At 46.1% G+C, this 22,659-nt stretch overlaps 2 protein-coding genes across 5 annotated transcripts in view; one reads left to right on the top strand and one right to left on the bottom strand.

The window, feature by feature from the left end:
* The window catches only part of CNOT8 (CCR4-NOT transcription complex subunit 8), a 37,974-nt gene extending 33,571 nt beyond the window's left edge, over positions 1–4,403 (top strand). For 2 of the 3 annotated variants that reach the window (XM_006165102.3, XM_006165100.3), the window contains exons 6-7: positions 859–969; positions 2,910–4,403. In XM_006165102.3, coding sequence (XP_006165164.2) covers positions 859–969; positions 2,910–3,059 — 261 coding nt within the window. In that variant the 3' untranslated portion in view covers positions 3,060–4,403. The remainder of the gene's footprint in view (positions 1–858; positions 970–2,909) is intronic. The other variant, XM_027766953.1, reaches the window with a different exon arrangement.
* A 1,625-nt stretch (positions 4,404–6,028) lies between these two features.
* The window catches only part of GEMIN5 (gem nuclear organelle associated protein 5), a 56,818-nt gene continuing 40,187 nt past the window's right edge, over positions 6,029–22,659 (bottom strand). For both annotated transcript variants that reach the window (XM_006165098.3, XM_006165097.3), the window contains exons 22-28: positions 19,443–19,562; positions 18,472–18,682; positions 16,693–16,944; positions 13,806–13,968; positions 12,331–12,832; positions 8,090–8,186; positions 6,029–7,506 (exon numbers count right to left, since the gene is read on the bottom strand). In XM_006165098.3, coding sequence (XP_006165160.1) covers positions 7,339–7,506; positions 8,090–8,186; positions 12,331–12,832; positions 13,806–13,968; positions 16,693–16,944; positions 18,472–18,682; positions 19,443–19,562 — 1,513 coding nt within the window. In that variant the 3' untranslated portion in view covers positions 6,029–7,338. The remainder of the gene's footprint in view (positions 7,507–8,089; positions 8,187–12,330; positions 12,833–13,805; positions 13,969–16,692; positions 16,945–18,471; positions 18,683–19,442; positions 19,563–22,659) is intronic.

Raw genomic sequence — 22,659 nt, 5'->3', positions numbered from 1 at the left:
TATATATTATTTATTAAATTTTTTGGAGAGGTTTTTGCTATAGGGTGCATGTGCTCGCCAGACAGACAGAGAGAGACAGAGAGACAGAAAGCAGGAAATCACTCCCCGGGGGGATGGCCACGCCACAATCCCTTCTCCTCCATTCTCCTCTTGGGATCTTGGGCACGCATGCACACTCGCCCAGCGTGAGTTTAAGCCTCCAGGTCCAGGACCCGAACCGCGGTTGACTACGTGGGAGTCCAGCGACATAGCCATTAGCTAACTGCTGGTCCCCCAGTGTGCATTCTTGAGTGCCTGCCAGGTGCCAGGGTTCTGCTAGGTGTAGGGGTAATGTGGGGTGGATTGGTCCAGGGATTTGTGTGGTCACCGTGTCGGGGTGGTAACCTGGCCGTGAAGGGAGGTCTCTGCTTCTCCCGTTCCCAGGCAGGCTTTCCTCATTTGAGGCCCATGAACCTGGTGAAGCAGTTGGCGACACCAGGTATATGTGTAGTCTGTTAGGGATGGAGTTTGCAGTGTACCAGATTCTTAGGGGGTTCTGGACTTCAGGATAAGAATAAGTACCACAGTAAACTGCTGACAAGGAGGCTTGCTGTCTGGAGTTGGATTGGCCTTCACTGTTTCCTCACCTTCAACTAGCAGCGGATTTTAAAGGGTAGAGGTCTGGCAAAATTAATGATAGAGAAAAAGGAACAAAAGTGCAACGTGACACAAGATACCATTTGGAGGGAAGAAAAGAGTTGAGGCCTGGTACAGGAATGGCCCGTTGTTACTTTCTGCCACCAAAATTAAATGAGCTCATGAATAGAATAGAGGAGTGTCGGGGTCTGTAACATGTCTTTGTTTCCCTTCCGTCTCCAGGGAGGTCTGCAGGAAGTTGCCGACCAGTTAGATTTGCAGAGGATTGGAAGGCAGCACCAGGCGGGCTCCGACTCGCTGCTGACGGGAATGGCGTTCTTCAGGATGAAGGAGGTAAGGCCTCTGTGCAGCAGCTTGCTGCAGGCTGAGGGCCGGGATCTTTGTAGGCTGAGGTTTGTTGAACTGTGGTGTTTCTGTTGGGAATTGAAGTCCACTTGGAAAGCAGTTTTTTGTGATGGTACTCACATTTCAGATGTAGTCTGAAAGGTGAAAGCAGCACTGCGGAGCGGAAGTCACTTGGGAGTACCCAGGTTTTCCCACACTCGAAGTCCAGAGGCGAACTTCGTGCTCCTCTCAGCTCCAGGCCTTTCAGTGATCTCTCCTGCTGGTTTCTAAATGAGGTCACCTGTGTGAGACCACCCACTTATGCTGAGTTCCGTTAGTCGTTAAAGACTATATCGGGTTTACTATGACTCATTAGTGAGAAGATTCTCAATTTCCCTGTTTTCTTTTTTTTAAGTGTAATTATTTATTTTATTTATTCATTCATTTAGTTTTTTAATTTGACCAGAGAGAGACAGAGGGTGAGAGTGAGAGAGAGAAGAAGTGAGAAAGCAAGCCACCAGATTCAGGACTTGAACCCTGGTCGGCCATGTGGGAGTGTCCAGCGCCGTTTCTGTTGGGAATTGAAGTCCACTTGGAAAGCAGTTTTTTGTGATGGTACTCACATTTCAGATGTAGTCTGAAAGGTGAAAGCAGCACTGCGGAGCGGAAGTCACTTGGGAGTACCCAGGTTTTCCCACACTCGAAGTCCAGAGGCGAACTTCGTGCTCCTCTCAGCTCCAGGCCTTTCAGTGATCTCTCCTGCTGGTTTCTAAATGAGGTCACCTGTGTGAGACCACCCACTTATGCTGAGTTCCGTTAGTCGTTAAAGACTATATCGGGTTTACTATGACTCATTAGTGAGAAGATTCTCAATTTCCCTGTTTTCTTTTTTTTAAGTGTAATTATTTATTTTATTTATTCATTCATTTAGTTTTTTAATTTGACCAGAGAGAGACAGAGGGTGAGAGTGAGAGAGAGAAGAAGTGAGAAAGCAAGCCACCAGATTCAGGACTTGAACCCTGGTCGGCCATGTGGGAGTGTCCAGCGCCTTAGCCACCACACCACCTGCTGGTCCCCAATTTCCCTTTTATTTTCTTGCCCACTCAGAGCTTTTTAAATGTGTTTGAAGAAGCAGAGGAAGTGAGAGGCTATTGTGAAAAAGTGATGCTTTATTGACACTTTGAGGAATGACACAAATGGAATTGATATGTAGGTGTGGCACTTTCTTTTAGAGCAAACAAGATGAAAAGGGATAGTACTCATAAAACTACAGCTGTTATTACCGTTAACACGTGCAGGGAAGTGCTCTGTGGCAGTGGTTTTCAACTGGGGATGGTTTTGCCTCCCATGGTCCATGTGGCAGTGTGTGGAGACGGTTTAGGTGGTCAGACCCTGGTGGGAAACAGATGCCCTTCTGGCCAGAGATGAAGCTTCCCATCCTGTGGCATGCTAGACACCCTCCCCACCCCCGGCAAGGACTTCGCCTGCCCAGTAGTGGCAGTGGCGAGATGCCTGGCCTGAGTGCTTCGTATCGAGGATCTCATCATTCATACCCCTGTTCTTATACGGCCCCATTTCATAGGTACGGGTGTGTGACTTACAAGAGTTGAAGTGACTTTGCCAAGGTCACGCAGTGAGTCAGTCTGAGTCCAAAGCCTAAGCTCTTAGCCATTGCCTTGCCTGTTAAAGGGAAAGGAGAAGGGGACAGTTGTACAAAACAGCAGCACAGACATCCTGGTGACAGCATGCACGGCAAGTGTAAGTCTGACCAGAAAGGAGAGCCTCTCTTCAGAGAGTGGAGTATGGGAATGCTGCATGTGGAAAGCTTTGCGAAGTCAGTTTCTAGCTTGCTGGATTTCAGGGTTTGAAGAGCTAGCTGGGAGTGGTGATGTGGAGGTTAGACTGGGCGTGGCTCCTGCCTGATCCTCACCAGTTGTCTTATTCTGCAGTTGTTTTTTGAGGACAGCATCGATGATGCCAAGTACTGTGGCCGGCTCTATGGCCTCGGCACGGGAGTGGCCCAGAAGCAGAATGAGGACGTGGACTCTGCCCAGGAGAAGATGAGCATCCTGGCGCTCATCAACAACATGCAGCAGTGATGGAAGCAGGTCGAGTGGGGTGGGCCCGGCCCCGGGGTGGTGCTCGCTGTGCCGACTGGGTACTTCTTCCCCGAGGAAACGCCTCTCCTGAGCAAACCGCACCTGCCATCTGCAGTGAGCAGAAAGACTTTTGTTTTACCGAAGACAAAACATGTCTTTATTTTAGATCCAGAAGAGGGGAGTTTGCTCTGGAATTTGTAAACAAGTCTTCCCTATTCCTCATTCCAAGCCTCTTCTCCAGTTGCCACCAGCATCCATGGCTCATTTGAACACCTTTTTAAATATCCAGGACAAGTCTGAAACAAACTAGTAAAATGTATATAACTCTTACCTGTTGTCATTCTTTTTCTTTTGAATCTGTTGCTAATCGCTGATGATGATTTTTGCTATGATTCTCAGCTGAGCTGAGGTCTTCTGGAAAGAATGAACAAAATGGTGTTTTTGTGAAGTGGGTTCTATGTAGATATTGAGTCTTTCTTTTCTTTTTTGACCCTTTATGAGGACATTTGCTTTCCTCAGATGTTGGTAGCCTTTATGTACTATTACATGGGAATGAATTGCTCAGTGCGGAAATTCGAAGATCAGAAAATGAAACTTTCCTTAAAAGCAAATAATCCTAGTAAGTCTGTCTACCTGTCCTTCGCGAGAAACTCCACAAGTGTGTATTAAGTTGACCACTCCAGTGTCTTTAAGTCTGTTCCTTTGTGCCACTGAGATTCGCTGTTACATATGCATCATCTGAAATCATTCTACGTTCCCCTATAGTAAAGTACCCTGGATTAGATCCTGAAGGAAGTTAGTAAGGTCAGTTTCGGGTCATAAATCTGTTGTCCTTTCAGTAATGTGATTTCAGATGGTCATGTGTGTTTCTCCACTTCTCTCCTCCATTATCCCCGCTTTTCTTTTCAGCAAATGTGAGAAGTTAGGGAGTTGGATTAATTAATGTGAGTACCAGGAATGTGAGTCCTTAGAAGATTATAGTTGTTACATCTAAACAGGGCAGTAAGGAATTTGGCATGTAGAGTTCTATTGGAGTAACATCCCACAACTGGGGTAGGAAGCTCAGGATTTTTTTTTTAAAGCTAGTCATTTAGAGTACACTATGTCTTTGGATGACTATAGCCTGGACAGTTTCAAAAAAATCAAAAACCCCTTTTGAATGGTGGAAATAAAAACAGGTAACTCACTGAAGTGGACGAATAGCCTTGCATTTTAAAAGCGTATGGAAAACTCAATTTGAAATGATTCAAAAATGTCAAGTATTATAAGCTGGTATTTAAGATGCTTGTAAATATTATTTATGTTTTTAATTTTGTAAAATAAAGACTTCTTTTTAACCACTGGCATGAAGGTTTGGTCTTTCATAGCAAAGGATGCTGGCTCTAGAAGGTGGTCAGTTTTCGTCAGTGTAGGGGATTGTCTTGCCTCCACTGTCCCAAAAGCTTCACTTGGTGACGCTTTTAATAACTTTGTCAGGCTTTACTAGGAAACTGGCTTCATTCTATTTCCTGGTGGCCATTTCATCATATCTGATAGATTCACTTAATTAGTGGAACTCTTTCATACAAATTGAACTTCGGTTATCCTCGATTTGGCTATGGACTTTGTTTCCAGCTCTTTCTGTTGGCACAAAAACGTGGGGTTGTGAGGAGTCAGGTACAGCAGATCTAGAACTCTGGGAGGTTTCCATGTAAGGAAAAAGATAACACTGTAATATTGGTGAGAACAGTATAGACCAGGTGCGTTGGCCTGCTGGTGACTGAGCACCACCCAGATGTCCTTCCTGATCTGGATTAAAGTAGGGAATTCATCTTTTTTTGCAGTCAAGGACAGACATGTCAGGAGAAATGCTGAGATGGAGTTGAGGAACTTGAGTAGGGTGGTCTGATAGTTGCATGGGAGAGGGTAAGCAATTATGTTTTTAAAGAATTATTTAAATTTTATCATTTTTCATTTTGGCCAGAGAGAGACAGAGGGAACGTGAGAAAGCAAGCTGTCCAGTCTGGGATTTGAACTGTCATTGGCCATGTGGGATCCCAGTGCCTTAATCACCACATCAGCTGTTGGCCCTGGTAAGCATTTATTAAAGTGCAAAGGAAAGTGCACAAGCCTGTTAGAATTCGCAAGAACTTCATGGTGTGTGTTTACAGGGCTGTGTGAATAGTTAAACTCAGGGATGTGCTAAAGGGTAGTCAAGAGAATAAGCTGGGCCTAATTCAATCCTTCCGCATATACTGCCAAACGTGTTTGAATTCGTGTTCTGCTAGCCTTGTAAGACTGAATATTAACCACAAGCCTGGCTGTCAGCCAGTGCTGTTATGAATGAACTCAATTTTCAGTACTTTAAATCTGAGCTACCAATGAGCATATTTTCAATTTCTTAGTTTATTTAGTCATGAATTTTCACTAAGCACCTACTAAATACGACATATAAATAGGAGCTAAACAATATATAGAAGACTTCATCTCTACCCTCATTGGAGTTTACAATCTGTGTTGCCACAGTAAATAATTCACAAATGCAATTTGTGAACTGTAAAGCATAAGACACTGATGTCACTGAGGCTGCGGTTTAGGGACATTTTAAGGGTCTTTTTACAGGACATTTATGCTGAGAGCTAAAGGATGAGTTAGAGTGAGCTAGGCAGAACAACAACCTAAGGCAAACCCCTGAGGCGGTGAGAGATTGTGGTGGGTTCCAACAGCTCGGAGGCCAGTGTGGCTGGAATCCAGAGGCTAGGCTGAGTGTAATGACAGGAGGGTCAGCATTCAGGCAAGAATTTGCAAATCATTTCAAGACTTTTATCTTTTATTGAAAAGCAATGGGAAACTACTGAAAGGTTTTTCCCTTTCTTTTTAAAAGATATTATGGTTTTAAAAGTTTACTTATTTCTTCTGAGAGAGAAAGGACGCCCAAGTAATGAGGTGTGGTCACGCTGCAGTTCTTTTTCTTCCATTTCTTTATCCCTTTAGGATTTTGGGCACACATGCACGTCTCGATGTGTCTGCAAGCTGCCAGGGCTGAGATTCGAACCGTGGTTGGCCACGTGGGATCCGGCTCCCTAAGCAGCACCTAATGCTATGTTTTGGAGCTGGCCCTGAAGATTTAAGTTCTAAAATACTAACTTTATTGGGTTTAGCAGTTTTTCAACTCCAAAGCTAAATACAAATGTCTTTGAAAACTGTCTCTTTTTCTTTCCTGGAGAAAGTTCTTAGTAATAAATATTTAAGAGTGAATTTTATTTCTAAGAATGGCATTTTTTTTCTCATAACAACCTCAACCTTAGGAATTAATTGAAAAATCAACTAGACACTGGAGCAGAAAAGCGTTCATAATGAATTTCAAAAGAAACACTTCAGTTATCAGGAAGGAGTACTCCCTCCTACCCTCACCCCAGAGGGTCAGAATTTCTCATTCTAGCAACCGGGATATTACAAAAACATCTGTGCCATACATTGTTGATCTGTTTAACTTAAGAGAAAACAAGAATTTATAATTAAATAATATTTAGAATCTCATTGTTACAGTCCAGTGATCTGAAAGCCAAAAAGTCCTGTGACCTAAAAAAGATCAAGAACCACTAAAAATAGTCATTTCTTCCTGAGCTATTTGATCGCTTTCAATCATTTCTTATAAAACTGAAGGGATCACTCACATTGAGCTAGTTATCTGTTCTGAAACTTTGTAAGTAACTTGTCCAAATAAACAATGACATAGACCAATAACACCATAACCTAAAGATCAAAGGGCAAAGAATCAACATGATGGTTAAGGCCTATTTCACATCCAAAGTGCAATCTTTGAAAGCGAGAGTGGGAGAGCCTGGGTTAACAAGAATAACTTAAAAAACCCAAAAAACTGCCAACTCATAAAATGTGGCAATTCTATGGCAAACAAGAATGGTAAGTTTATGATCAGGCAAAGTATGTATACAGGTAGCTTGTGTGGAAGAATGTAACACTTTGGGTGATGAAGTTTCTCCTCGTTGGGTGAAACCTGTGTAAGGCTTTAGCGATAAGTGACACTCACTCAGCAGGTGTTAGGTCTGAGTAGCTACTGCTAGCTTTTCATGATCTTTCCTTTGGCAGGACACCACAACTGAGTCTGGAGTCCGATCCCATTGTGTCTACGGGTCACCAGAGGTGATTTAAACTCAACCCTCATTTGTATTTTGGATCAGTGCAAAAACAACTACAGGTCAGAGTAAACGTCTGGGGTGGTGTAACTGCAGAGGTGAAAGGTGTTGAACATTTTGCATTTGGCACAGTCTCTCCAAGGTCATGTGCAGGAAGTCTGGCAGTGTCTTTTGTAAGCGTTGGTGTTGCCGTATTTCCCAAGGAGCTCTTCAGCCTGTTGCTGCATTTCCCGAGTCACACAATCAGGGCACTGGGACCCAAGGTGAAGCAGAACGAGGCAGCACTCCAGCACATCTGGGAAGGGCCAGGTCTGAAAGATGACAGGATGAATGAGGCAGCGTTTGCAAGAGAGCTCACACACACCTGCAGAGGCACTGGGAGCCCAGACGCACCCACTGGCACGGCTTGCACCTTCTCAGGCTGGGCTGGGTCAGTTCTCTCCCAATGCAAGTGCTTTCTCTGATAGATGATACTCAAATTGGGAAGGCTGCTGGGATATCCTTTTCGAATGACAGATCTTTTCCTAGAGCTCTACTCAAACCAACTGACAAAACGATACTTCCATTACTACTAGGGCCGTAGCTAACTAAATATGCCTGTCCGTCTAAAAGCTATCGGTTACATGGCACCGACTTAAGTTTTACTTCTTACTGCCCAACAATACAATCTGGTGTCTCCGAAGACTGAAGTATAAAGTTATTTGTGTGATCAATACTTCTACTCTCACCAAACATTTCTGCTGACCACAGATAACTAGATCCTAAACTTTCAAGCACATATGGCTAGAGAGTTCAGAAACTGAGCAGAGAAATGGGTGGCACTGAAGAATTAGCTATAGTCAAGGGATAACAGAAAATGTAATGTTTTGCCAAATGAACGGCTAAGGCCCTTACCTTAACACTCTCAGGAAACGTTGCCATTCTCTCCTGTGCTTCTGCAAGTCTTTTGGTTAACTCAGGTAGAGAAACGGGCTCATTTTTTTCTTGTTTACTAATGATAATAATAAAAGAAGTATGAGTCATATATCTTGCCCCGGCTAACTTTTTTCCCACCCAGTTGTTTTTACTGTGGTAAAACACACATGACATACACATCCCCACTCTAGTCACTTTTCGAGTGCAGTTCGGTGGCATTAAACACACCTGTGATGCTGCCCGGCCTTCACCACTATCTACCTCCACAACTGTTCGTCTTATAAAATGCAAATTTTCTGTACCAAGTAACAGTACTCCTCCACTCTCCCTCATGGCAACCACAACTCTCCTTCTCTAAGACTGACTGACTGATTTAGTCACAGGGTGCGTGCATTCGCCAGAGAGAGACTGAGAGCCAAAGTGAGAAATCACTCCCCAGAGGGGATGGCCATGCCACCTTCCCTTCTATTTTCCTCTTGGGATTTTGGGCACATACCCAGTGATTTTCAGGCTGCCTAGTCCAGGACTCAGGCCATGGTTGGCCATATAGGAGTCCGGCACCTTAACCAGTGTGCTACCTGCTGGCCCTGCTCTAAGATTCTGACTATGCTGAGTACATAACAGTGGAATCACACAGTGCATCTTTTGCAACTGACTTATTTCACTTTGCATAGTGGCCTCAAGATTAGCATAATGTCCTCAAGATTCAACCACGCTGCAGCACATGCTGGAACGTCCTTCCCCTTTAAGGCTAGTGTTCCACCATATGAATATGCACACTTGCTTATCCATTCATCTGCGCTGCTTCTGTGTTTTAGCTACTGTGAAGAATGCTGCTGTGAACCCCGACATAAACGCTGAGATCCTGCTTTCAACGCTTCCAGGTATGTGCCCAGAAGGAGAGTTGCTGAATCTTTGACAGTTCTATTTTTTTTTTTTTGGAGAGGTTTTTGCTATAGGGCGCGTGCATGAGCCAGAAAGACAGAGAGACAGAAAGCAAGAAATCACTCCCTGGGGGGATGGCCACACCACAATCCCTTCTCCTCCATTCTCCTCTCGGGATCTTGGGCACGCACGTACATGTGCCCGGCGTGAGTTTAAGCCACCGGGTCCAGGACTTGAACTGTGGTCGACTACATGGGAGTCCCGTGACATAGCCATTACGCTAACTGCTAGTGTATTTTTATTTATTTATGTTTTTAGGCATGGCCATAATGCTCCACAGTGACTATATCATTTTACATTCCCACTAGCAGTGCACAGGGACTCCAATTTTCCCACATCCTCTCCAGTGGTTATTCTGTGTTTTTTAAAAAATTTTGCCAGAGGGTATTTGTCCTTGTCAGAGAGAAAGAGTGGAAAGGAAGAAAGCATTCCCTGATGGCACGCAGTCATGCTATAATCCCTTCTTCATTTCTCTATCCCCTTGTGATCTGGGGTATTTACGCACATATACCTGTTGTATTTTTCAACCTGCCAGGGCAAAATTTGAGCTGTGGTTGGCCATGCGAGATCTGGCTATCTTTCTCTCTCTCTTTTTAAAATAATTATTTTATTTCATTTATTATAATCATTATTATTTGGAGAGAGAGAGGGGGAGAGAAAGAGAGAGAGAGAGAGAGAAAGGGCAAGTAGGAAAGCAAGCTTCTAGGCTCACGACTCGAACCATGGCAGGCCATGTGGGAGTCCAGTGCCCCAAATACCACGATACCTGCTGGCCCCAAGATCTGGCTCCCTTAACCACTGCACCATGAGGCTGGTCCTAGTACGTATGTAAGTATGTGTATATACATGTATATGTAAGTTTACTTATTCCTTTTGAAAGAGAGATGGGGAAAGAAGGGAGGTAGAGACACAGCACCTCCAACGGGGTCCTGACACTGATCCACAGCCCTGGATCATGCGCGAGCAGGTGCCTGACGTACTCAGGGAGGTGTCCACACTTGAGCCGAAACCTTCCCATATGGGACTGCCTGAGAGTTGCCTTTTACCATTGTGCCACTGTCTGGCCACTTAACACCAGATTTTTACTGTACCTTTCTTTGTTTAGATACACAAATGTGGCTGTATTACAACTGCCTACAGCGTGCAGTGCAGCACATGCTGGACGGGTCCGTGGCCTCAGGGCAACAGGCTCCACACGGCCTCGGTGTGCAGTCAGCTATCCCATGCAGGTCTGTGTCAGTACCCTCTGTGATGTTCACACGATGAGGCAACAGCCCGACAGCACATTTCTCAGAACATATGCCCGTTGTTACGCAACGTAATTACACAGAGACAGAAGGCAACGGAATGTGATGTGATACAAACGCTTTTAAGATGTGGGGGACAGCAGGTAGCATGGTGGTTAGGGCAACGACTCTCACATGGCCAACCATGGTTTGAGTCCTGGGCCTGGCAGCTTCAAAATCACACTAGTGAGGTGTGTGTGAGGGCCTGAAATTCTGGGAAGTGGAGGAATAACGTGTGGCAGTCCTCTCTGGGGGATGATTTCTCACTTTCCCTTTCTGTCTCTCTCTAGCCAGTGCATGTATCCTATGGCAAAATCCTAAAAAAAGTTTTCAAGATGCAATTATTGAACCTTACCACTTCCTAAATCCCTTGGACAAAGAGCTTTGAGGAAATTTAGAACCTTTCTGGAACTTGACCGCAGTCAAGTGCAGGTAGCCTGTATTTCTCTGGGAAACAGGCAGTGCCCCTAACCACGGGGATGCGCATTTTTCTGAGCAGAGTGTTTTAAGCTTCTCAAAGAGGTCCTGTGATCCAAAAGTCAAGTCAGTGGGTTAGAGGACTCGTCAGCATTCTCTTGTTACAGAAAGCAAACGTAAAGCAGCCTCGTGCGTGGCAGCTTACTAGAAAAGTGACTCAAATCTGACTCATGATTTCAATAGTACTTTTTCTTTTTTTTTTTGAGAAGTTTTTGCTATAGGGTGCGTGCGCTCGCCAGGCAGACACAGAGAGAGAGACAGAAAGTGAGAAATCACCCCCCAGAGGGGATGGTCACGCCGCAATCCCTTCTCCTCCATTCTCCTCTCGGGATCTTGGGCACGCACACACACGCCTGGCGTGAGTTTAAGCCACCGGGTCCGGGACTTGAACCACAGTCGACTATATGGAAGTCCAGCGACATAGTCATTACGCTAATTGCTGGTCCCCCGGCGTGAGTTTTTTAAGCCACCAGGTCCAGGACGCGAACCGTGGTTGACTACATGGGAGTCCAGCGACATAGCCATTATGCTAACTGCTGGTCCCTGGCACTATTTTTTTAAGAGAGATTTTTTGCTATAGGGCACATGCACTCACCAGAAAGACAGAGACAGAGAGACAGAAAGTGAGAAATCCCTCTCATTTGGGATGGCCATGCTGCAATCCCTTCTCCTCCATACTCCTCTTGGGTTCTTGGGCACAGACACACACATGTGCCCGATGTGAGTGTTAAGCCACCAGATCTGGGACTCAAACTGTGGTCAACTATGTGGGAGTTTGGCAACAGAACCATTATATCATCTGCTGGTCCCTCAATGGTACTATTGTTAGAGGACAAAAATAAGAGCTTTGAAGGTGCTTAGGTTTTTTTCTTTTAAGTTAGTAATACTAGCTGTGAGTTGACTGATTTTACTAGTCATTATGTTCTGGGCCCTGCGCTAGAGGACACAACCAAGGTAAAAGGAATTCCCCACAACAGCCAAGTAGTGACTGTTACACTGCAACCCACTGCAGGGCCAGGAATGGGCAGACCCAGCTCTGCAGTGACTGATTGTGGCTCCTGCCCCACACCTGGCCCCTATCTTCAACAAAAACATCAGGAAGGCACAGCATTCCAACCATTTGGCATTCTCTCAGTTCAGCGTGTTTTGCATAAACACACTTTTATCAGTAACGGTACAGAACAACTGAAAAACAGTGTTTTTCTTTAGTAATGCAATAATGCAACTCCACACTTTACATCTTTTTTTTTTTTTTTTTTTTGATCTGATACCAAGATGGGAGTTGGAACCCTCATTGGAGAAAGGAAAACTAAAGCTCAGAGACACTGAAAAACTTGTCTGAGGTCACTTGGTATGGACCAGATTAAAACCCACATCTGACCCCAACGCCTTTGCTGCTACATTATGCTGCTTCTGGGTGACCCAACTAACAGCATCGTGCACGTTCTTGGCCTCCTTATGTGAGGGTCAGCAGGTGTTTCTCATCCCGCCTGTACTTGGCTCAGTACTTACCGCTGCCCCTGAGGACCAGAGGGGGCCTGTTCTACTTCCTGTTCAGGTTCCCTCTTCTCAGGACCGTTCGTTGTGGATTTGCAGAGCTGACTCTTCTGGTGCTGGCGGATCATTTCTGCCAAGGTCTCCTGGACTTCAGCGACCGTCCTCTCTGAGTTCTGGAGACTGGCGTGCTGCTCTGACAAGAGCACCTTACACATGCTCAGCATCCGCTCACTTTCTCCTGTGAGTCCTGAGTCCAGTTCTGAAGGCCCGCTTGGCTCTGATGGAGATGCCTCAGGGTCAGGGGCTTCAGCACCACCACTGTCCGACTGCTGGCTCTGCTCAATGGAGGATGTCCTGAGACTAGCCTCTACCCAGACCCCGGCTCTGGGGCAAGGCCTGGAGAGAGACCACCAGAATTCATATAGACGCCCATAAAGAAAGAAGGCCTCCAAACTACTGAAAGCTGGTGTAATGGCGGACTGGTGGTCATCCAGTTTGTCTCTTAGTTGGTCAGGGCCTAGGAGAAGAAAAGGATTGTGAGTTGTTCCTCTGCCAGAAGCCGGGCATTCTGCCTTCATGTTCTGCTTCCTATCACCCAGAAGACCTCAGGAAAAAGAACTGCAGGTGATGCATGGACCGTAGACCTTCCTGCAGAAGCCAACTGGGCTAAGCATTTCCCAGTCAGGGACAGTGTTCTGTTTGCTACAGGCTGGGGTCATTCAAAGTACGACCAAAAAGGATTCATCTGCCTGACTGAAGGCTCTGGGTCCACACTAACTTAGGTAAAAATCTCACTTTCTTCCTGAAAATTCACAAGCATTTTAGTTCAGTGACTAATTACATAGCTATAGAAATGTCTATCTTTTTCCTGTGGCTTTTCTATCCTCTCCCCCTTAAATTTTGCTAGAGGGTGCATCCGCTCACTGAAGTCAGGACATCGAGAGAGAAGGAAAATGAGAAAGTACCCTCCTCCCCCATGGGGAACGGTCATGCCACAATCCCTTCTCCATTCTCCTTCCAGGATTTTGGGCATGCCTTTGTGTGTGTTTGGCATGTTTCTCAAGTTCCTGGGTCTGGGACTCAAACCACCCAGTTGACCACGTGGGATCCGGCCACCTTAACTACCACCACTCACCCTGTTATTTGAAATTGCCAGAGGGAGAAAGTAACCCCAATGGGACATGGTCACGCTATAATCCACTCTCCTTCATTTCTCCATCCTGTTGTGATTTTGTGCACTCAGGCGCGCGTGCCCGGTATGTTTCTCAAGCTGAGGGGCAGTGAGGTGGGTAGGGCTAATAAGTAAAGGAAAATGGAGCAGTCACTCTGACTACCCCTTAGGAGCTCAGGTAAGAAAATTCGCACTTCCTACTAATATGATGTAACTAGCCAATCTCATCTTAACCTAGGTACTCCCAGTGCCATAGCGTTGGCGGTGGCTGTGTCCTCTGTGAGTGAGTGTGCCCCAGGCAGAGGTAGGCATCAATTACCATCAGGGAGAAACGCTGAGAACACTTCCTGCATGATGGTGAAGTTCCCGGAGTCGTAGCTCCGGACCACAGCCTGAAGCAGCGCGTGCACGGCCTCGTCCCAGGAGGCCAGCTGTTGACTCAGCACAGACAAGGTCAAGTCATGGCAGATGTGAAGCAGGAGCTGGAGAGAGGAGCCAGAGTGCTAGTTAAACATCCTCCCACGGTGGGGACATCAAGGATGATGCCAGAACCATTCTGTTGGGTCACTGGGAAAGGCATGACACATTTTTGTATAGAAAAACAGAAAAATACTTCCCAACGACCTAATAGTAACTTGGAAATAGACACACCCAATGCACATTTATGGAAGATCCTCCTCGCTCCACCACCCATTTTTGCGTCTTCATCAGAAATGCTCATAATCGGGAACTAGCAGTTAGTGTAATGGCTATGTTGCTGGATTCTCACGTAGTCGACTGCGGTTTGCGTCCCGGACCCGGTGGCTTAAAACTCACGCCGGGCGCGTGTGCGTGCATGCCCAAGATCCCAAAAGGAGAATGGAGGAGAAGGGATTGCAGCGTGACCATCCCCTCTCGGGGGTGATTTCTCGCTTTCTGTCTCTATGTCTCTCTCTGTCTGTCTGGCGAGTGCACGCACCCTGTAGCGAAAACCTCTCCAAAAAAAAAAAAAAAAAAAAGAGAAATGCTCATAATCTAACTGAACAGTAACATACAACGTCTGATGTTACAGCCTGTTCACATTGAGTAAATGCCTCAACACTGCATTTAATTAAAACAAGAAGTGGTGGTACCAGGAGATAAAGTAATGGTTAGTTAAGTTGCTAGACTCCCACATAGTCAACAGCAGTTAGAGTCCTGGACCTGGTGGCTTAAAATTCATGCCAGGGGTCAGCATGTGTGGTGATTGAGGTGCTGAACACTCCCTCATGGCCAACCATGGTTTGAGTCCTGGACCTGGTGGCTTGCTTCCTCACATTCCTTGTCTTGATATGTCTTTCTCTGGTCAAATGAAAATAAATGAATGAAGAAATAAAATCAATAAGTAATTCTTTAAAGAAAACTCATGCTGGGCACATGTGTGTGCTTGCCCAAGATCCCAAGAGGAGAATGGAGGAGAAGGGATTGCGATGTGGCCATCCCCCCTGGGGAATGATTTCTTGCTTTCTGTCTCTTGGTCTCTGTCTGACTCTCTGTGAGCACATGTGCCCTATAATGAAAGTCTCTCTTTAAAAAAAAAAAGTACATTTCTGGAACTAAAAGCTATAGTTCAAACCAAACTAAGCCAAACCTAGAGTACAATTTAGAGAAACCAATGGGAATTTGTTTTTAAAGTTTGCTATAGGGTACATGTACTCCCCAAAGAGAGACAGAAAGAGAGAGGAAAAGTGAGAAAACACACCCTGGGGGTGATGGCCACACTGCAGTCTTGACTCCTCCACTCTCCTCTCAGGATTTTGGGCATGCATGCTGATGCACCAGGTGTGTTTCTCAAGCCACAGTCCAGTCCTTGAGCTGCGCAGTTGGCCACGTGGGATCCAGCTGCTTTAACTACCATACCACCTGGCTGGCCCTCAGCTTTCCAGTTTTAGATATGCAGTTTCATGGGTTTTGGCAAACATGTGTTTTTATAATTACCACTGAAATCAAAACATACCACGTTTCCACTAACTGAAAATATTCCCGTGTGCTCTCTTACAGTCACTCTGTTCACCTCACCCACTGGCAACCACTGATATTTTCTGCTACTTTCATCTCATCTCCTCTAACATCCATATACATGAAACCAGAGTGTGTAGTCTTTTATATCCTGGTTCTTTCACCTAGCATAACATTTTTGAGACTCACCGATATTATCTGTATATCAGTAATTGGTTCCTTTTTATTGTTAAGGAATATAATATTGCACTGAATGGATACACCACACTAGGCTTATGCACTGACCAACTGCTAAGACACTTGGGCCGTTTCCACCTGCTGCAAACATCTATGTACACGTCTTTGTGTGGACGCCCGATCTCATTTCTTTTAGCAGAACATCTAGGCAGCAGGAACTGCTGGGCCACGGTGTTTATGTATATTTAACTTCCGAAGAAACTGCTAGATATACATACATGCACACACGCCTGGCATTGTTTTCTTTTTGTTCTTTTTTTTTTTTTTTTTTTTAAGAGAGATTTTTGCTATAGGGCACATGCGCTTGCCAGAGAAACAGAGAGACAGAGAGACAGGAAGCAAGAAATCAGACCTCATGGGGGATGGCCATGCCGCAATTCCTTCTCTTCCATTCTCCTTTCTGGATTTTGGGCACGCATGCACAGGCACTGGCCTGAGTTTTGAGCCTCTGGGGCCAGGACTCAAACTGTAGTTGACTACATGAGAGTGCAGCAACGTAATCATTATGCCACCTGCTGGTCCCGAGCCTGGCATGTTTTTCAATCTGCTAGATCTAGGACTCAAACCACAGAGTTGGCCATGTGGAATCCAGCACCTTAACCACCGTGCCACCTGTTGACCCAGCACTTTTTTTTAAAGAATTAAAGTAAAATAACAACAAAACCCAAACTAACACACAAAATCAAACACCCTATAAAGCAAAAAATAACAAAATGTGGACTTCTGTGAATTCTGGTGAATGAAAGTACTTATGTCCTTCTCTGTACTTTCCTACATTTTTTGGACTTTTACAAAAAGGAAACAGTGCTCTAGGATTAACTTTAGAGCTGAAAGACTTCAGTTAGACTGTAGGGCTCCTTGCCGTTGCCTGGGCCTGCCTTAGTCTCTTCTGAGATGCAGACCGGTATTCCACTTGTTTCCCTTATACTAGACATGGACTGCAACGTCTTACTATTGAGTGACGAGTGTCAAAGCTGGTGCAGACGAGGTACCTGTTTGGAGGGAGTGTTGACTGTAGCAGACGGGTACTTGATGTTCTGTAGCTTCTCAAAGGCTACCCGACACTGCGCTGGGGTGTGGACGCCGAAGCTGCTCTTCCACACTGCAGTCACTCTCTCCACGAAGGGCCCTTGGGTGTCCAGGGTCCAAGCATGGTAAGAGGAGGAGCTTCTGCCCTCTGGGAACTGGTTTTCCTCCAGACGACTGGATAGTAGCTCAAGAAGGCAAAACACTAGTCTCTGACCCTGGCACCCAAAACAAAGAGGAGGAGTTGTCACCCAGGGAAAGCACTGGCATGACCTGGAGAGCTCTCTTAGGTCTTCAAAGTAGTCCCCTTTGTGTCCGCAGCGACCAAACCCTTAGAGAGCTGCCTGTCCAGCTGAGTCTCGTGTGAGAGGACCGAGAGGCAATCTGACAGGTGCTCTCCAGGTGCCTTTTGTAGGAGTTCTATCCAAGAAATCATTTCTCTAACATGGAGCCTCAGCAGCCCCACCCATTACAACCAAGGCCACATTCAGGCTGGGCCCGGCTTGAGAATGGAAAGGCAGGGCTCAGTGGGCTCTTGCTCCCGGCACCAACTTCAGACTAAGGAAGAAGGTGTGAAGTGTAATAACAGCCAGAGGTGCTGGAGCAGACAAGCTCTGTAGATCTGAGGGCTGAGACAGGCTGTAGAGGCCACGACTGGTACATTTAAGAGCTGCTGGAGGAGATGAGAACACAGAGAAAAGGCCTTGGAATTCCTTATTTCTGTGGGACTCTCACTTGCCACGAGATGCTGTATGTACAATAATAATAACATTTTCTCAGGTACCCACATTGCAGAGAACCCTTATCACCTAATTTTATTGCCACGAGATGCTGTATGTACAATAATAATATTTTCTCAGGTAAGCACATTCCAGAGAACCCTTATCACCTAATTTTACAGGATTTCTTGCTTTGTTAAGGATGCTGTTAAAGAGGGGAAAAATGAAATGTTCAACCACCATTCTAAAAGTTTTGATGGTTGTGAATGAGAAGTTCTCTAGATTTGGGAATTTCGTAAATAACACACCTCGTGGCATTCATTATCTTTCAGGTGTACTACTTCTGCCTCCACTTTTAGTCTGCTGTTTCCCGGAAGCTCCTTTCTCTCCTCTCGTCTTCCTTTGAGTTCCAGTGTCCAGCTAGGACCTGTCTTTATACCCAGTTATTCTGCTGGGGAAAAGGAAACTTGAAAAGCTTATTCATCTGACCAGCAAAGGCATCTCAAACAGACTAAGCGTGGGAGAGTGCCATCGCTTTAAAAGTAACCTCAGCCTTGGTGTGTCAAAGGCAGCAGTGGCAAATCACTAAATTTTAACTAGAGGAGAATGAGTGAACATTTAAGAAATAAAACACGTCTCTTTCTCCGTGCAGTTATAGACTACAGCAGCCGTGGGCTTTTACGGCACTGTGATTTGTGTGAGGGGCCCCTGAAGACAATGCTGATGGCAGGAGTGAAGAAACAGACTTCCAGACCAGGGTCTGGGCTTACTGGTCTACTCAGAGATGTTCTGTGCAAACCGGTAAGCGATGGCATTCACTACGAATGACTTTATCCTCTCTCACTCTGAATATGGCAACTGACCAGCCTGGACCTTCAGCAGAGCACAGACAGCGCCTGCTGGGCATATCGAAAGACACCCACCAAGTCAGCAAGCCTGCATTGCTGGGCTGTTCACTTGGATTTGACCAGGAGAGGATTTGGGAGCCATCCCACTTATATCCAGTAGATCAAAGAGCAGACTGACCTGCAGACTTTCATGCAGCTCCAGGGCTTCCTGGGCTCCCACCCAGTTCCAGGCCAGAAGCAGCTCTTGGGCACACCTGAGAGCCAGGGACGCAGACAACTCATCCTCTCCTACGACTGCAGCCAACTCCGCCGCCGTCCTAAGTGACGCCGCATCCCCCTTTTTGGCCAAAACTTTGGCTGCATCGTAAGCGGAAGCTGCCCCTAAATAGCTGTATCAGAGAAAACCCACACAAAGTGTCACGCAGAGCTCTCATACTCCCACTGCCCAGGGTAGCCTTTCCGCCCACACTGTGGCTGGGGCCTTCCTGTGGTCCCTGTGAAGCCAGAGGCCAGCCCAGCTCAGCACGGTGCCTGTGGCAACATCTACGGGCTAAGGACATACAGGAGCCTTGGCACGTGCTGACTGAATCCAGACAGAGCAGCCATTCCCTCATGTTCCTGACTGTATAGTATAAGACACATTAGGAGTGGGCCAGCCGGCGGCGTGGTGGAGGAGGCTGGACCTCACATCGCTGACCACAATCTAAGTCCCGGATCCAGTGGCTTGAGAAACACACCAGGCATGTCTGTGTGCGTGTCCAACATCCAAGGAGGAGAATGAAGAAGGGACTGTGGTGTGTCCATCCCCTCTGGGGGGAGATTTCTCTCTTCCTCTGCACATCTCTCTCTGGAGACTACATGCGCACAATAGTAAAAACAAAAAAAACCACAAAAAACAAACAAACAAACAAAACCCCAGCATCTCACAGGAACAAGATGCAATTTCTGAGCGTGCTACTCAAGTTTGACTAGTTATGGCGATTTACACAAACAGTAAGGTGGACCCTGATGAGTCAGATGAAGCTGGGTTTAAAACACACGGTCTCTTATTTCCAGTCTCTACCTCCACCTCTCAACTTATTCTTATCCTGCTCTTCTTGGCAGAAGCGCGTCTCTGTTTGGGTGTGCGCCAGATCCCCTTGGGCTTACCATTTGGCTGCTACGGCGTAATGGCCATCCCTTTCTAGGATGGCTCCCCAGCTGAGATACAGGTCCTTTAGGACAGGGTCCTCTGGGCGCAGCCGGGCCTTGGCAACTGCAATAGCTTCCCTAAAGGCAAGAACAGACACTTTAGCCAGTTTGAAAAGGCTCCTCAGTACGAGGCCTTTGTGGGGCGATGCTGAGACAGGACAAACCAGCCCTTTTGTGTTATCTGCACTGCTCCAACTTCGACAAGAAAATGATTCCCGAGGAGCCAGTAGTGTGATGGTTAAGGTGCTAGACTCCCACAGGGCGGTTCAAGTGCTGGACCTGGTGGCTTGCTTTTTTACTTTTTTTCCTCTTTGGTCAAATTAAATAAACAAATAAAATTAGATAAATAATTAAAACAAAACAAAACAAAATAATTTCTGCCAGTTAAAAATACAGGCTGCATTTGATTCTTCACCTAGGTTAGCAGTTCTTAAATGTGGTTGGAGGATTCCTAGGGTCCTTTCTTTGTTTTTTTTGTTTGGAGAGGTTTTCGCTATAGGGCACGTGCGCTCGCCAGACAGACAGAGAGAGAGATAGAGACAGAAAGCGAGAAATCACCCCCCAGGGGGGATGGTCACGCCGCAATCCCTTCTCCTCCATTCTCCTCTCGGGATCTTGGGCATGCACGCACACGCGCCCGGCTTGAGTTTTAAGCCACCGGGTCCGGGACGCGAACTGTGGTTGACTACATGGGAGTCCAGTGACATAGCCATTATGCTAACTGCTGGTTCTCCCCTAGGGTCCTTTCATGGGGTTGACCAGGTCAAAATATTCTAATCATAATGTTACAAGGTTATCTTCCTGTTTAAAAAAACTGTGTTGATAGCTGTACTGCCTCTGCAAGACTAAACTGGGGGGCCGGCCAGCAGTGTGGAGGTTACGGTGGCTGGACTCCACATGGCAGACAGTGTGGCTTGAGTCCCGGACCCAGAGGCTGGAAAAACATACTGGGCATGTTGTGAATGTGACCAAAATCCTGACAGGACAGAGGAGAAAAGATAGTGGTGTGACCATCTCCCCCGGGGGATGTTTTTTCACTTTCCCCTCTCTCTGTCTCTCTCTAGTCAGTGCACGTGCTCTATAACAACAACAATAAACAACAACAAAAAATGCTGGCATCTGAACAAGAATAAAAGTAGTGGAGTGGGTGCTCATCAGGGAGAGATGGGGCAGGGGAGAAAGTACCCCTGAATGGGGCCTGGTCATACTACCATTCCTTCTCTTCCTGGGATTTTGGACATGCATGCTCACATGCTCGGTGTGTTTTTTAAGCCACTGGGGCTGGGATTTGAACCATGCAGTCAGCCATGTGGGCTCTGGCTCTATTAATGACTAGGGCCAGTCTGTGGTTCTAGCACTTAAAAATATAAGAGACGTGTGGCTTGGTGGTTGGGTGTTGGACTCCTACATGGCTGACCATCGTCTGCATCCTGATCCTGATGACTTATTTCTCACTTTCCTTTTTTCTTTTTATGTCTCTCTCTGGTCAAATCTAAAAATAATAAATAAAAAGAAATAGTTCTTTAAGAAAATATAAAGGTGAGTGCTCTTGATTAAGCAGTAAAAATGACTAGTTTCTCTAAACTCCTCAAGCCCATATCATTAACAATTATTTTACTTGTGATAGAGCCCACGTGCATGTGAAAGTGGAGGCAAGGGGAGAGAAGCACCCTTCACAGGGTCTGGTCATACAACCCTCTTCCTCCCCGTGTTCCAGGCGGACCAGGGCAGGGACTAGAACCGCAGTCACTGTGTGGGATCTGGCTTCTCTGGAGCAGCATGCTACTGCTGCGCTAGGAGGCAACCCTCGAGTCCATGTCACTTTAATATTTTGTACGACACGCTAGGAAGAACACTGTGTATTTTCTGTTGCTTTCCAGAGTAAGACGCTTGTCGCTAGGAAAAACCTGCATGGACAAAGTACAAGCTGAACTGCCTTTTTTCATGGAGTCTCACCTCTTGGAAAACATGACGAACAAATCATAGTTGTTAGGCATTGGATATTCAGCAAGTGTTTCTTCAAAAATGAATGAGGTGAGCCTGTCACTTCACAGAAAAGAACCAGCCGTGTTTGCTGTCAATGGTAATTGAGTTTTCTAGTGAGAATGAGAATTCAGGTAACTTCCACCTGTCGCTATGAGCTTGATGGCTTCTCCAAAGTTAAAGACTTTTCTGATGAGATGGATGATGATACTAAGGAATATGATGGTTTTTGATATTTTATAATGAAATGTGTTAAGATTTAGAAGATATGTATAGCTCAGTGAAGGAATATTTTCCAAATGACATGTAATTTCTGAGTTGCAGCCAAAATAAAATTTGTACCTGGAATAGAAGAGCTTTAAAGTAATCTAGGGAGTGAGTGACGTTTAAGAAGTGTTTTGGGACTTTCATTCCCAACCATGATGAAATAGCTAGGACTAGACTTACCCTCCTGCTGTAAGAGGAAAAAACTGAACAAAATATGTATTCAGCAGCTATTATCAGACACGGCAACAGGCAGCACAGGCCCGTCACGCCCAGGAGGGAAAGGGAAACAGACGACCTGAGTCTGTCATGGCGCTGGCTCTCCCTGCAGGGAGCCCCGGGAGGATCTCGGCAGTCTCACTGAGTTGAGGACACATGAAATGACTGAAGGGTGAGGGGCAAGATACTAGGAAAGAAATAGCTGTCCAAAGAGCGAGCTCCAGAACTCAGCCTGGGGATCCCATTGAGTCTCTGACTAAATACAAAGCCACACATACACAGAAAACTCCTAAAGACTGAGCCAGAAACAATTAGGGACTGTCAGCTGAATAATTCTCAGAACTCTCACTCAGTCTCTCGTGGAGACATCTGAGTTCCAGTTTGCTGAATGCATGAGGCATTTAATAAAGACATCAGAAAGTAGGCCTAATTCTAGAATATGGATTTCTAGGGACCAGCAGATGGTGTAATGGCTACATCACTGGACTTGTAGGCGAACCACGTAGTCAACCATGGTTTGAGTCCCAGACCCCATGACTTAAACTCATGCTGGGCGCGCGCGTGTGCATGCCCAAGATCCCGAGAGGAGAATGGAGAAGGGTCTGCGGTGTGGCCATCCCCCTTGGGGGGTGATTTCTCGCTTTCTGTCTGTCTCTCTCTTGTCTTTCTGGCAAGCACACCCATCCTATAGCAAAAACCTCCCCCCCTC

Source organism: Tupaia chinensis, unplaced genomic scaffold (assembly GCF_000334495.1).
Source record: "Tupaia chinensis unplaced genomic scaffold, TupChi_1.0 Scaffold143796_1, whole genome shotgun sequence".
NCBI classification, from domain to species: Eukaryota; Metazoa; Chordata; class Mammalia; order Scandentia; family Tupaiidae; genus Tupaia; species Tupaia belangeri.
This window is presented reverse-complemented; position numbering and strand designations above follow the sequence as displayed.